The 16,109-nt window shown below is 34.1% G+C and overlaps 1 protein-coding gene across 3 annotated transcripts in view; it reads left to right on the top strand.

The window, feature by feature from the left end:
- Rala (Ras-like protein A) overlaps positions 1–16,109 on the top strand; it is a 49,443-nt gene that overhangs the window by 9,825 nt on the left and 23,509 nt on the right. For 2 of the 3 annotated variants that reach the window (XM_069844545.1, XM_069844546.1), the window contains exon 7: positions 15,701–15,817. The exons of the other annotated variant lie outside the window; for it this stretch is intronic. In XM_069844545.1, the coding sequence (XP_069700646.1) occupies positions 15,701–15,817 (117 nt within the window). The remainder of the gene's footprint in view (positions 1–15,700; positions 15,818–16,109) is intronic. 3 annotated transcript variants of the gene reach the window in all.

Below are 16,109 nucleotides of genomic sequence, written 5' to 3'. Positions count from 1 at the left end.
TAAATGCAGTATTCTGTATTAAAACAGTTTGTTCAGTACTCACCAAACTACTTTACATAGAAGTGAAGTAATCAGTCATTTTACTCTGTTGTCTTCTACTTGCCCAATACACACTTTCTAGGGCTAAATTACGTTCTATGTTCATAATTTCAGTTGCAATTTCACTGCTCCCTTCCCTAGCTTCATAGAACATGTTCATAACTCTAATGGCTTCTAAAGCGTCACTCACTTCTTTTAATGGCCATACTGCGTTAAAATGCGTGCACTTAGTGAAAACTTCCTGTCGAAACTGATCTAATACCGCGTGAATTCGGGCAGGTTACAATGGGGTGGGGAATCCGCCTGCATTCCAGAGGTCTATGACAGAAGGAGACTGTAAAGAATTTGTCAGGGTCAGATTTCAACAAACTATTTCTTAAAATACTTTGGTTCTTAGAAGGTCTTTTTCCAAACTGAGGTTGAAAATTACGTAATATGCGAGGTAGACGCATATGCGTTTGTCGTATTAAGCAAGGTAGGAAAGCATATGTCTTATGGGGAATTTGTTGGGACCACAGAATATTTGACGTTGTAGGCGAGGTGTCGCACAAAACGAGGTTGCTATAACCAAGTTCTACTGTATTTAAAATTAAATTTACACGAAAATCTTTCACGCTATTGAAATGCACCAGAGGAATAGAATATTCTTGATTAGATTTCCTATTGATATGGATAAAAGTCACTATCATACTCGCAATAGTTACCCAATATGAGATTGTTAAACATTTTGGAAAAAAAAAAACATTTTTTCTGAAAAAACTGTGAACTTTCACCAATATGATATTATAGTTTTTTGTTACATATAACATGAGCTATTCGCTCTGGAAATCTGCAACGCTATTTCACTTCCATCCTGTATATTCTATTAATTTAACATCTGTGGTTATGATGAGAGGGGGGGAGGGGGTATTATGTTTATATTACTTTATTCAAAGTTATAACCTAAACAAAATATGTTCAAAAGTAAATAGTTTGAAACTTCAGAATGACATGTGTTTGAATAGAATCGTTTTGATAACAGTCACAATTTTCATTAACGAATTAACAATGTGATTGAAGTTGTAATTGTAAAAAAATTCTCTGTTATCACTAATAAATACTGACGTATTTTGTATGGAACGTAGTATCTGTTAATTGATTGATGAATAGACTATGATAGATACTCCATTGCACTTGATAAGTTCGATTATGTCTGATAAAAAATCAACCTTGAGATTGTGATAAAAATTCACCTTTTTCAATAACTGTAATTTTTTACATAGCTTTCTGTATGCGTACATAGAGCTTCTTTAAAAATAAGTAGCACAAAGCTGCCACATAATTTATCATTTTACGTTTTACAATTTGTTAATTTCCTTTGTCATATTGCAAAGGATAATAGTTCATTTTTTCGAACTATTGTTAAAAAATATATGTTGTTGTTTTCTAATGCCAGGCGTTTGACAATAAAGTCATTTGACCTCTTGCACTCCAATATTTTTCAAAGATATTATCATGGTCAGCCACTGAAGCACAGATGTTAAAAAAATATATATATATATATATATATATATATGAACCTTGTCTGCCGTATCTTTCTCAAAAGTACAACGTCCCTCTTAAACAATGGTCTGTCATTGGTTTGCTGTTTGGCAGTAGAGGTTCAATTACAAAATTCACATGGAATTATCTTAAGGAACTTCACATTCCTTTTGATTATGTAATGTCTATTCTTATAAATATTATCAAGGATTCTCTTCAAATATTACATCATCATCTCTATTTCAATTAATCCACTTATATTTGCCTTCAAAAATTAACTTTCTTTTTTCTTTAATGTATCACATCACATTATATTGTACATGTATATTGTATTCAGGACCCTTGTGGTCACTCAAATTCTTTGAGCTGATGTCTATAATTTAGAAAAATATATATAAACGAAGTCATTTACTGTGCAACCAAACAAGTTAAATTTCTGGATCATATACAAAAGGCATTTGTTATAATCTCAAGAGTAATATATTTGATTTAATTTATAAATTGTACAATTTAAGCGCATGTTAGTCATTAACTTGGTACAGTCACATAAAATAGCTATTCAAGAACTAGGTAACTTGATTTTTCATATTTTGTGACATCGCCTCTTTACTTATTTATTGCACTAAGGAATATTGTCTCGTTTTCTTTTACCTATTTGTTATATTGGAAAATAGATGTTGCTGGTATCGTTCAATCAGTTACCTGGAGCCTGGATTACATTTTGTGCGATTTTTGCTATGCTATAAAAGAGGTAACTAAAAACCGCAAATTTCGAGTTACCTATTTCTTGCATTCAGGCGACGTTATGATATAATCATTTCCACTATTTTTCTGTTTACAAAAATCAGTATTTAAAAATGATAACAGCGTTCCCCCTTTCTTAACTGTAAATGGGCACATTGGGCACATTTTGTATAGTCAATTCCCTAACTGTTTCAAATGTTTATCATTTTACCTTTTAGGTGTGTTTCCAAATTGTATCTAATATGCTTTGTCAAATTTGGCAACCTTTTCTTAAGGGAAGCTAAATTTATTTATTTATTTATTTATTTATTAATGAGATTCTAACCATATTCCTACAGTATTGTTATTCATATCATTGTAAAACTAATTGCTTCAGTGGATATTCACCAGACCATATTGAAGGGATTTACAACTAACGGTCTCTAATTTTTTAAAAGAATGAGATTCATCATACCTGCGTAGTCATGATAAAACAGACTTAAATTGGAACTGCAAGTAGAAGTAATTTTACATGTAATTAATTTCTTTTAGCAAATAATTTTTCGTTCAAAGCATATTGTATTGTTTCATTTGTCAGTTTATTCTATATACATTCTGAGAAAAGTCATCTGTATAAATATGGATTATATCACTATTGCGTGATTTTAATTTCAAATGAAGGCCCATAAGTTTCTATACCAAAAATTTTATCTCATATGCATCATTCCCAGAAAATTCACTCATAGATACCGATATAAAAATATCTATTTGATGATGTAGGAGAAATCACTACACACAGACAGGCAAGGATGACTAAAATCAGTTTTCTGGTATCAGGAAAGCTGTAAGCTCATATTTTCTTGCAATTCTCGAAATTTATTCTTTTATTATAACATTGGAAAACAGATGGAGAAAATCAAATGTTCTGAGCCCTTCCGTAGAGAACCTCTTTATTCATAAATTGAAATGAATAACAGAAAAATTCTACATCCAGGCCTACCTTTACTCCATTGTCATGATGTCAGTACTCTTAACAGTTGAGAAGGCCTCTGGTAGAAAAGAGTGGAGACATCTCTGTTAAAAATCTCGCTGGCTTGTAGTTTTCTGTGTATAATAATACCTTCTGACGTACACATACGAGGTATATAAATCGAAAATGAGTATAAGTCAAGCCAAAACTAGTAGAGAAGAGTCAGTGTGCACAGGAGTTTAGATTAACACTACATTTTATTTTTCATTCTTGCATACACTCTTTTAACACTTGTATAATCAATGAACAAGTAGTAACTGCTTTACAGTATTAATATTATGATAAGTTACCTGGCTGTTATTGACAATTAATATTTGAGGAGAAAAATTCGCTCCGGCACCGGGGATCGAATCCGGGTCCTTGGTTCTACGTACCAAGCACTCTGACCACTGAGCTACGCCGAATTCAATCCACAGTACCGAACCGAACCTTCCTCCTTCAGTGTTTCCTTTTGTGGCCTGACTCCAAGTTAGGCATGTATGTTGACATATATGTCCAATGTCAACTGCCATTGTACTAGGAGCGCACTCAGCTAAGTGACTTGTTTGGCTGGGATTCCGCAGTTATGTCCACAGTAATCTTTACAAATATATGCACTGCAGCTATGAGAATATACGTCAACATATATGCCTAACTTGGAGTCAAGGCACAAAGAGAAACATTGAAGGAGGAGGGTTCGGTTCGGTACTGTGGATTGAATTCGGCATAGCTCATTGGTCAGAGTGCTTGGTACATGGAACGAAGGACCCGGATTCGATCTCTGGCACCAGAGCGAATTTTTCTCCTCAAATATTAATTGTGAATATTACAAATATTATTCTGTAGGACAAATTAATAAATCTATAATACCTGGCTGCTAGTTTTGACGTGGTTTGCGTCATTCTCCAAAGCCTAGTGAGTTCCAGCACTATCTTCTAGTTTCTTGTTGTGGTGAGATGTGTTCATGATTGTGTCAGGATGTGTTGTGGGCATGGTACAAAAACATACCCACAACACATTCTGAACACTCAACTGAATTTAAAAAACACATTTTTTTCGACACAATCATGAACACACCCCACCACAACAAGAAACTAGAAGATAGCTCTGGAACTCACCAGGCTTCAGAGAATGACGCAAGCCATGTTGAAACTATAGTCCCATCGCTCTAATTTCCGGCAGCTAATCATGTTGCAGGTAGGCTACATTTAAACGTGTGCGTCTTGTGATTCGCTGATGAAGATGTAAAGCATTTCGTAAGGCTGGATAAATACTTAATATATAATCGCCCGCCATTTTGGCTCTTTCGTTGGCGTTCACAGAAAGCATACGAGGACGTTATTTGCCACTCAATTATTTGCTCAATTACAGTGCGTTTGATTTATTATCATAGGAGCTACGACATGATAATGTTTAATGGTGTGGCAAATAGATTCCTCGTCTAGTAGCTCGGCAACGAAAGAACAAAAATGGCGAACGATACTACCTACCTAGACTTTATAGAGCCTTGATTTCCTAAGACGTAAGCAAAGAGGAGGAGTCACACCGGGAATAACAGCGTCACAACTATAGTCAGCCAGCTAAATTACCATAATATTAACACAGTAAATCTGTTATTACTTGTTCAGTGACTACATTTTAATTTAATCACAATTTTCTCCATTGATTTTTGTATATGTCGCTTTTTAATTTCTGTAGGAAGTTCGAAATGTAGATAATGTAAATTATAGTCACACTCTCAGTTAACTGTATATATGGCTATAAATACAAGGGTCCTTGAAACTCCTATATTTAAAAAGGGGGCAAATTAAACAAAATACAATACATGGACAAAATTTATGTTTTTTTATTAAACCATAATATTATGCTATTGGTATAATAACTTTGGATTGTTTATGGTGTTGGTGGTGAGTACATGATTATATGTTTCGAATTTTCTGTGTTGCTATTCATGTTTGCTTTCCAATTTATTGTGTTTAGCATCGGCCATTTGCTTTTCTTGTCTCTTGCATAGCTACTATCTCTCTGTATAGTTCCGACATAAAGTTGTATAATTTTGTTAACAATATTTAATATTGTAAGAGTAGAAAGCGAACATACACCTCTTTATATATTTTTGAAATTCAAGATCAGTTCATGGAAATGAAATCAAAGTAACATTGTTCTTTATAAACAATTGCTGATATTGATTCTCAGTTTATAAACATAAAATAAGTTACAAAACATTAAAGTTGTAACATTTGATCTTGAACCTTCACATATTTGTATTTTCAGACAGTAATTATGGAGATAACATAAAAATTTAAATATAAATTTACTACTACAAATGTAATATAAATTATTCTATGTGACATTAAGTTGTCTCCAGTAAATTTCGAAATATAAACCCACAACAGAATCTATCACATAAAGATAAGCACATTCTTTACTTCAGTTAGAATCCTTATCATGTTATATAGAACTAGCAAACATGTCTCATCATCTCTGATATCTTGTAATTACCGTAATTCCAGCATGTTCGAATCCAGCTGATGGTGATACATTTTAAGGGGCAATAAAAATTCTTAGTGTAACTTTTCCTTGGAAGCAAAGAAAGGTCAGAAGTCTCTTTTCATACACTTACAACATGTAAAACAATTCTGATCTGGGCAAATTACTAGTTGGTTGTTCCTTGCCCCATCAAGATTCCTGCTTTGCAAATGTGTACAGTATCTGTATACACCAACACCACATTTGAGATTGCAGGTGTATCTGCATTTCATTTGAGCCTATAGAGGCCTCTATCATACAAAGCAGGAAAAAAAAGGATAGAGAGACAATAACCTTCAAAGACCTCGTTTGAGATACCTAAAAGGAAACCCATTCTTATAAATTATTGATATTTAAATATGAATTCCTTGATATTACGAAATCATTATGGCATATAAAGTTGAATATACATATGTCACTTCTTTTGTTGTGTTAAATTTTTCATTTTATTTTCAAAGTCTGTTTACAAACATTCAGTTGTCACTGTTCGTATTCAAGTAAGTTAAATCAATTACTGTTAAAAGTGAGCATAAATGCCAAATTTTTAGTATTTTTCTTCATTTCTCATTATTATTTTAGGTCCATTCTGATTATCTTAGATGCCAAATTTATAGTGTTTCACTTATAAATACTTTGAAATTTTTCTTAATTTCTCATTATTATCTTGCTGAAAACCATCTTCACTGTGTTATTTCTTATGCGATAGCTATGTGGCATGCCACTGGTTGTTTTGTTCTACACTGCACAGATTTAATAGCATGTTGTTGCTGAAACACCACATACCAGCTTTCACCAATAGGTGCTGCGGGCCACCACTTTGTAAAATAGTTCAATATAGCTGATGAAGGAATTTATGGTTTCTCTTATAACTGAGGCCAAATATGCATTGAACACCCAGTTACATAAGTTATTTAGTATGCGACAAACAACAGTAAATGCATTCAGTGTCTATTCTTTATATGTAGAGTGATTGTAATTTATAAGAGCATTGCAAAAGGCAAGATTTTTCAATCATTTAATGTCTTTTTCTTCTACTAAGATTCAAGGATGTGGAGAAGAGTAGTATTAGGATTTGTTTTCCCAAAATATTAGTCATATCTTATGTTATTTCACAGGAACAGAAAATACAATACATATTACGTGGTTTGTGCTGTGTTTTCATTACTTTAGGGTTGTTGAATAGTTTACTTATTCTTTGATTCTGTTTCAATGCATAACATTAGATGTGAAAGAAGATAGAAAATTCTCTCTAGGAATTAAGAAAATGATAATTTCATTATACGTACAGATTAGATGCATATCTTTCATACTTGTTAAAATATAAGTGACTTAATTTCAGAACCTTTGGAATGTTTGAATCACTTTACTAATATCTAAAGTGGTAAAATAGTTAAGATCAATATTGTGTAACTGCTCAATGGCAGACATGTTTCGTGTAGACATATTTTTATCATGTTAATTTATTTTAAAAGACTTACAAACATTTATTGGCACTGTAAGATACTTTTGCATATATGATATGCAGAGAAATCAAAGGTTACTTACGCTTTTAGTAGCTGTTTGTGGATTAGGCTAAAGTAATGTTTATAATATTTGAGCTGATTATGAAATATTTTTATAAAGAGAAACAACAAAGGCACTATGCTTTAAAAAGTTACACGTGCCAAAAAGTATATGAAATAATTTGTGCTTGTATAGTATTGGATATTTTATATCTAATTTTAATTCTTTGTAGGCCTATATATGATAATGGATCTATGTAATAAAATTTTACATGTTATAACTGTTTACTTGTAAAGAAAAACAGGCGAAAATATTACATATTGCTGTGTTACTTCGAACACAAATGTTACGTAGAAAAGAAAGATATTATAATACATAAACTGATGTCATCTTAATTGTCAAGCTGTTATGCTCGAGACAGTCCCCCCCCCCCCCCCCAACAAATTTATGGACCTCAACATTAAAGGAGGTGATACATTCAGCACCACATTCCAGTTGTCTTTTAGTTCATAAGGAAGAGATAGTATACATTTTCAGTTTTGTAATAAGTTATGTAGGTCTTAGAGATATTCTAGAAGTTATGGTGAAATAAAATGTCTCACATCCACCTAGGCTCGAATTTGTTTCTTCCAGTCACTCAAATAGGTAGAACCTAAAGACGAGAGAAGAAAAAAAAATATATATGGTCATAATTAGTGCCATAAGTTTTTAGATTCTCATTAATTCTGTCACATACTGACTGCACAATTGTATGACATTATCTTGATGAGTTGTCTGTCAGTTATATTTGGACCTGATAATGATTCATACTTAAATTACTCATCATTATATATATGGTTATATGAGGATAATTTTATTGCTTTCAGTCCTGTGCTAGAATGAATGACATATGTATATGCATGCATTCATCATGCACAGGGAGAGGGGGGGGGGTTTGTGTGTGTGTTTTTTTTTTACAGTACATATTTCAACATGCCTCATTACATAGGTTGTAATATTACATGTTTTGGCATTTCTAGATAATTACATTTTTTAAGATTGCAAATTTACCAGTTGCGTAATCAATAAATATCTGTGTGATAAGATATACGATGAGAATAAAATTATAGTTAAATACCATTCGAAATTATGAATCCTTACACCTTCCTACTTACAAACTTACAAATTACATTAGCATCATTAATTCAAGATTATAAGACCCTATGTTTCCCTAGTTACAATTTTAAATTACATCAGCAGCAATAATTTAAGTATATATCACTCCTACATTTTCCTAGTTACAGATTTCAATTAAATAAGCAATAAACACACAAAAGAATAAAGATAATATACCAGTAAGTTACACAGATAGACCAAAAGACATTAAGGACATGGACATAGTTCCACAGTATCAGTTTTACAAATTACACATTACGCATACAATTAGAATATAATCATCTTAAAATATAATTACAAATTACCAAACCCCACATAAGAATAGAAACACACTAAATTATAATTAAAAATTATCAAGACTTCACTTTCACTATCCTTTTACAAGTTTTGCAATTTCACTGTCAAGTTTGATGTTTGACAGAATTGTGAAGTCTATACCGCGGACGAAGGTCGAAAATATTTGGAGGTAGTTGGAGCGTTGGAGGCCAGTGCTTTGCACGCTGTTGGCCACTTGCCTCCTGCTTCTTTGATTTTCCTTATCATGTCGTTCCTTTGTCTGGTCACTATGCTACAATCAAATATTACGTGATTGACTGTTTGTGTGTGTGTGTGCGCGTGCGTGTTTTTTTTATGCATTTATCAAGGACTTCCTATCCCTCTTAAGGTTTTACCCTTAGTCTATTTTGTTTATTTTTTCTTCGACCTCACCTCAGAGGACACGTGGAATGGGGGAACTTCAATGAGTTGGGATCAACATGATGCCGGGTCTCCACCTGACACAACCTAGAACAGGAATGTCAAGCCCGGATATATGTTGACAATTTTTCAGTCTATAAATTTATCTTTAGAATAATGGATTAGAAAACTATTATAATCCATTATTTGGATGACAACTGTTTTCAAAACATGGGAGGGGTGCTAGTAGGAGGAAGAAGAATAAAGTACATAAGATTTGTTGATATGGCATTCTTAGCAGAAGAGGATATGATACTAAGGAATATGCTACTGGAGCTAAATTACAGCTGTGAGCAGTATGTCATGGAGATAAATGCAAATAAGACAAAGACCATGATCATAGGAAGGAAAATAAAGAAGGTAAACTTGCGGATTCTAAATGAGGCGTAGAGCAAGTAATACTTGGGGTGTACTATAAGCAGTAACATGAGCTACTTCCAGTAAGTCGAAAGGAGAATAGCAATGGCCAAGGAAACTTTCAATAGTAAAAGGAGCATCTTCTGCAGACCTCTGGAAAAAGAACTAAGGAAGAGACTAGTGAAGTACTTTGTATGGAGTGTGGCATTGTATGGGGCAGAAACATGGACATTACGACGAAGTGAATAGAAACGAATAGAAGCATTTGAAATGTGAATATGGAGAAGAATGGAGCCTGTGAAGTGGACAGACAGTATAAGAAACGAAGCTGTGTTGGAAAGAGTGGGTGAAGAGAGAATCAGGAAGAGAAAAAGGAATTGATTGGGTCACTGGCCGAGAATAAACTGCCTACTGAAGGATGCACTGGAAGGAATGGTGAATGGGGGAAGAGTTTCGGAGCAGAAGAAAATATTAGATGATAGAAGACATTAAGATATATGGATCATATGCGGAGACTAAGAGGAAGGCAGAAAATAGGAAAGGTTGGAGGAAACTGGGTTTGCAGTGAAAGATCTGCCCTTGGGCAGAATACTGAATGAATGAATGAAAGATCCCTTCTTACAAATAATCGAGAAATATGTTTTCGTAGATTTAAATGTTCTGTTCTCATTTAAGTTATTCTGCCATCTAGCTGTATACTTTGTTATGGCATTGGTGTGGTAATGTTGTACAGACCGAGTGAGTGTTGTTTTCCTCTAACAGTATGACATCATACTGCATTATCATAAAACATCCTCTTCTGCATTACACTCCTACTTCGTTTCCTGTGATTGCTTTCCTGTTATCTTGATGATGCTCTTGAGCTCTTATCAGCAGGCAGACCATAAACCAGGCTGGCTAACCTCGCATGTTGGAGGAAATATTAGTCATAAAGTTGAGCCTGGATTGAGTCTTTAAATTCATATTGAAACTTTGTATTTGTATAACGTCGTTGATTTTATGAAACCTCCTATGTGATAGTACACAATATAATTTTTCAGGAGGAAGAAAAATAATGGGCCTACATAATATGAAGTAATTCGTTGGAAAATGTTAGTGAATATGGTGAACATAAATGACGTCATCAAGGTTCAGTGTAGGCCTATTGATATTTAATTAATTTATTCTTTCTCCTGAAGAATTTTTTTTAATTTTTCAGGAGGAAGAAAAATAATGGGCCTACATAATATGAAGTAATTCGGTGGAAAATGTTTGTGAATATGGTGAACATAAATGACGTCATCGAGGATCAGTGTAGACCTATTGATATTTAATTAATTTGTTCTTTCTCCTGAAGAATTTTCTTAATTTTTCAGGAGGAAGAAAAATAATGGACCTATATAATATGAAGTAATTCGTTGGAAAATGTTAGTGAATATGGTCATCAAGGATCAGTGTAGGCCTATTGATATTTAATTAATTTTTTCTTTCTCCTGGAGAATTTTCTTAATTTTTCAGGAGGAAAAGGTTATATCAAGATTAATGTTTATTTTACTCTCTAGATTATATCAAGGTCAATGTCGACATTTGTTTCTCGGAAAAAATCAATACTTTCGCATCTGCGCACATCTCACAATTTACGAGGTATTGCACAAGGTCAGTTCCGCTCCCCAGTCAGATAAGAATAACATGAATACTTATGAATAATTTCAAGTTAGAAATATGGTCGATCTTAAAAACTCGTATGAAACTTGACTATAATGGTAATTAAGACGCTCGTATGAAAATTATGAAACTCGCTTGCACTCGTTTCATAAACATACTCGCGTCTTAATTACTACCATTATAGGTCGTTGCATAATGTACTATTAAAAGTCTAATGAAAAACATATATTCACGAGAAGTTCATAAAATGTAACTATATTTAACCATTTGCTGTATTTAAAGTGAAATTCATGTTTTAGTCGTGCTAAATTAAAAATAAAGGAAAAAATGAATTGAAAATAAATTTATTACTATTTTTATGTATTAAATTGCTTAATATCAAGATTATAAGAACTAAAACTTTATTTTAAGAATACAATTTCATTGTGGACACACTCATACCCTTCAAAAGATTTGGTCCAGGCTAATGTAACAGGAACATAACATCTTTTTAAAAATTGAACTATTAAATTGTAATTTCACATTTGAATAAGAAAAAGAAAAACCAGTTTTTTGATTTGTTTATCACAGAAAGGAAAATGTTAGAATATGTAATTGATTTCGTATTGTGTAGCAAATTCGAAATTAATAAAAAGAGACGATTAATTTATTGTGAAAATGAAAATAAATTAGCACACGTGTTTGATATGCATCTTGTATTAATTGTCAGTATGGACAATCACCATCTCTATTCATTATCAGTAGTGTATGTTTTTATGACGTGCAGTTTTTATAAATGAGTATTTTTGGTATTTCCTTATAAATGTGCAAATTCTCTTCCTCTTTTAATTTTTTAATCAATTTTAGAATATCCTGTTTTGTTAATATCACGAGACAATTCTAGTTCTTTTCCATTCCATTCCTTTATATGTGAGCATTCTTTGAGTTTATCATTCACATTTGTCTACTTCACTGTCCACTTTCACTCTTGTTCCATTATGCTTCATTGTCGTCATAATTCCAGGTCACACACTCTCTCTTCCTCTCCCTCTCTCTCTCCCTCCCCCTCTCTCTCCCCTCTCCACTTCTCCATCCCTCTTCCCCTCTCCCTTCCCCTCCCCTCCCCCTCTCTCCCTCTCTTCCCCTCTCCGCCTCTCCCCCTATCTCCCTATCTCTCTCATATTTGCCGACATATAAGACAAATCCTCTTCTTGTACAGTCTTAGACAAAAAATTACCGATCTCCTGTAGGATGAATTTATCTAGTCCAGCATCGAACAGATTCTGGTTCACACGACTAGAGAAAGATACGATGAAAGAGTAATGGAACAGAGAAAAATTCTCTCCGACGCCGGGATTTGAACCCGGGTTTTCAGCTCTACGTGCTGATGCTTTATCCACTAAGCCACACCAGATACCACCCCGGTGTCGGACAGAATTGTCTCTGATTAAGTTCCAACTCTAGGGGTTCCCTCTAGTGGCCGCCCTCTGCACTACGTCATAGATACACTCGTTATGAGTGACTAGTTGGCCGGGATCCGACGGAATAAGCGCCGTCTTAAATCACGAAGTGATTTTACGCATATCATATATATTATTTCTGGTGGCGCAGAATATCTGCATGGAAATATCATACGTACTTCGGTACATTAAAATAATATAGAGAAAGGATGTTTATTTTGCACCTGATTTACCCTTTCAATATATCTTTGTTAGATTATTTATAACACTCTATGAACTGAGCAGAATTGTGCATAAGAATTTTGCTCACGTGTAAACCTAAGCTGTTACAAAATCAAACAAAGTCTTCTGAAGAGGACTTAACAGGAGGTACTTAGTGTATGGCAGCTGGTCATTTTTTGTCTTTTTTTTTTTTCAGTAAATAGTATTTCAAATATAAAGTAGCACAAGAGAGAAATAAATTGCGAAGTATAAACAATACGGTTCGAGTTTGGGGTTTGTCTACAAGAACTTCAGGATATGAAGAAGTTTTATTTACCCGGTTGAGGATTGGTCACTATCATCTGACACATGACCATCTCCTACGGTTGAGGATTGGTCACTATCATCTGACACATGACCATCTCCTACGGTTGAGGATTGGTCACTATCATCTGATACATGACCATCTCCTACGGTTGAGGATTGGTCACTATCATCTGACACATGGCCATCTACGGTTGAGGATTGGTCACTGTCATCTGACACATGACTATCTCCTACAGTTGAGGATTGGTCACTATCATCTGACACATGACCCTCTCCTACAGTTGAGGATTGGTCACTATTGTCTGACACATGACCATCTCCTATGGTTGAGGATTGGTCACTATCATCTGACACATGGCCATCTCCTACGGTTGAGGATTGGTCACTATCATCTGACACATGACTATCTCCTACGGTTGAGGATTGGTCACTATCATCTGACACATGACCATCTCCTACGGTTGAGGATTGGTCACGATCATCTGACACATGACCCTCTCCTACGGTTGAGGATTGGTCACTATTGTCTGACACATGACCATCTCCTACAGTTGAGGATTGGTCACTATCATCTGACACATGACCATCTCCTACGGTTGAGGATTGGTCACTATCATCTGATACATGACCATCTCCTACGGTTGAGGATTGGTCACTATCATCTGACACATGACCATCTACGGTTGAGGATTGGTCACTTTCATCTGACACATGACCATCTCCTACGGTTGAGGATTGGTCACTATCATCTGACACATGACCATCTCCTACGGTTGAGGATTGGTCACTATCATCTGACACATGACCATCTCCTACGGTTGGGGATTGGTCACTATCATCTGACACATGACCCTCTCCTACGGTTGAGGATTGGTCACTATTGTCTGACACATGACCATCTCCTACGGTTGAGGATTGGTCACTATCATCTGACACATGACCATCTCCTACAGTTGAGGATTGGTCACTATCATCTGACACATGACCATCTCCTACGGTTGAGGATTGGTCACTATCATCTGACACATGACCATCTCCTACGGTTGAGGATTGGTCGCTATCATCTGACACATGACCATCTCCTACAGTTGAGGATTGGTCACTATTGTCTGACACATGACCATCTCCTACGGTTGAGGATTGGTCACTATTGTCTGACACATGACCATCTCCTACGGTTGAGGATTGGTCACTATCATCTGATACATGACCATCTTCTACGTGGTGAGCCTCAACCATCAACCAGTGTGAGATATGCCATGTAGCAATTATAGTCGAACATATTTTATCGCATTACAGGAAATTTGACCGTATCTGTTGGCAATTCACAATTCGACCGACTCTATGTGACACTCTTGGAAATGATTTTAATTCTGTAAATGCAGTCCTAAGATTTTTATCCAGTACACGGTGATATAGTTTTTATTGACCCATCCTCCAGTCCCTTTACATCCGGAGTTACATTTGTTTTTGCTCATACTTGATATTTTGGACCTTCTGCATCCGAATATTTAAAAAATTTTATTGTTTTGAAATCTGCCAGATAATTTGTCTCCAGTGGTATTTGTTTTATTATTTTATTGTTTATTTTTAAAGTCTGAGAACTGCTCATTTTTATGATTTTTTGCGAGTCACTTTGTTGATAATGCATTTGTGTACCTCGTTTTTAATGTGACAACGTTTTTTAGTTCGTGTTAGCTTTCAGCTTATTATATTGTTTGTGTTTTTGTTTTTTGAAAAATTTTAGATAAGGGCGCAAATAGTAAGTGACACACCCTTTTTAAACCTCATTAATTAACTAACTAAGATGAAAGCTATGTATATAGAATGATTGTCGATTTTAATGTGTAAAGATATATTGTGGTATTTATTTATTTAATTGTGAAAAAAAGGTCACAGTTTACTGGCAAACAACTCATTGTTATAGGAAATAGTGGATGTGAGAGAGACAGCTAACTTTGCATTTGTGAAAACTAACCAATGTTAAAATTATACTCTATCCCAAAACTTGTTTCTACTAGTGCTTTTAATTGTTTTAAGTAATGCTTTTAGAATTATTTCGTGTTTAAATTTAATTCTTTTTAAAAGTCATTAGAACATGAAGTAGAATATTTTTATGAAAGATTTACTTTTGGTGGTGTTTCTGCAGAACATTTTTAGGCATAATTTAGATATTGCAGTTTACATAGTATCGAGTTCTGTAATTTTCCTTTATTCTTTTTTACCATTTTAATGTGCTTTTATTGTAATATTTATTACTTACAGATGGCAAAATTGTTTTAATAGTTTTAATAGTATTTTGCTAAATAAGAAGTTAGTACAGAGTGATGATCATGTTGATTCATTAACATTCACATTAAGTTTAAGTGTTGCGTGTATTCTGAGAGACATTCTCTTTTAAATTAAAGCTCTAAATACTTTCAGACTTTTTAAGAAGGAGAGTTTGTAATATATGTTCAGTAAATTTTTTTAGACGTAAGATATTGTCCTATACAAGTGGAGTTATGCGCATTTACAGGTGTTTTTCGACCTGATGCGAGAAATTCGGTCGCGGAAGATTGAAGATAATAAAACGAGCAACGGCCGAGGGAAAGACAAGAGCAAGAGGAAGAAACTGAAGTGTGTCATTCTCTAGGTTAGGTCATTTTCATTCCATTCTTATGTCAGTATGCATTGTGGGTAAAATAAAAAGACATTAAACTCGGGTACTGTTTATAGAAAAGCACAGTGGAATTCGATTGATCTAGAGAGCAGGGAATTGAATCTGGAAAGGAAGATTATAATTATAAGAAATTGGACATTATTGACAACATGGAATCCATTTACAATAATATAATATGCACAACAGTGATTATGTGTAGTGAGCCAATTATTATTTCACTATGCATGTCAATATGCATGTTTGTTTATAAAATTACGCTCAGGTT

This window comes from Periplaneta americana, chromosome 13, assembly GCF_040183065.1.
Source record: "Periplaneta americana isolate PAMFEO1 chromosome 13, P.americana_PAMFEO1_priV1, whole genome shotgun sequence".
Classification (NCBI taxonomy): domain Eukaryota; kingdom Metazoa; phylum Arthropoda; class Insecta; order Blattodea; family Blattidae; genus Periplaneta; species Periplaneta americana.
The sequence above is the reverse complement of the archived record's forward strand: the minus strand, read 5'-3'. Positions and strand labels throughout refer to the sequence as shown.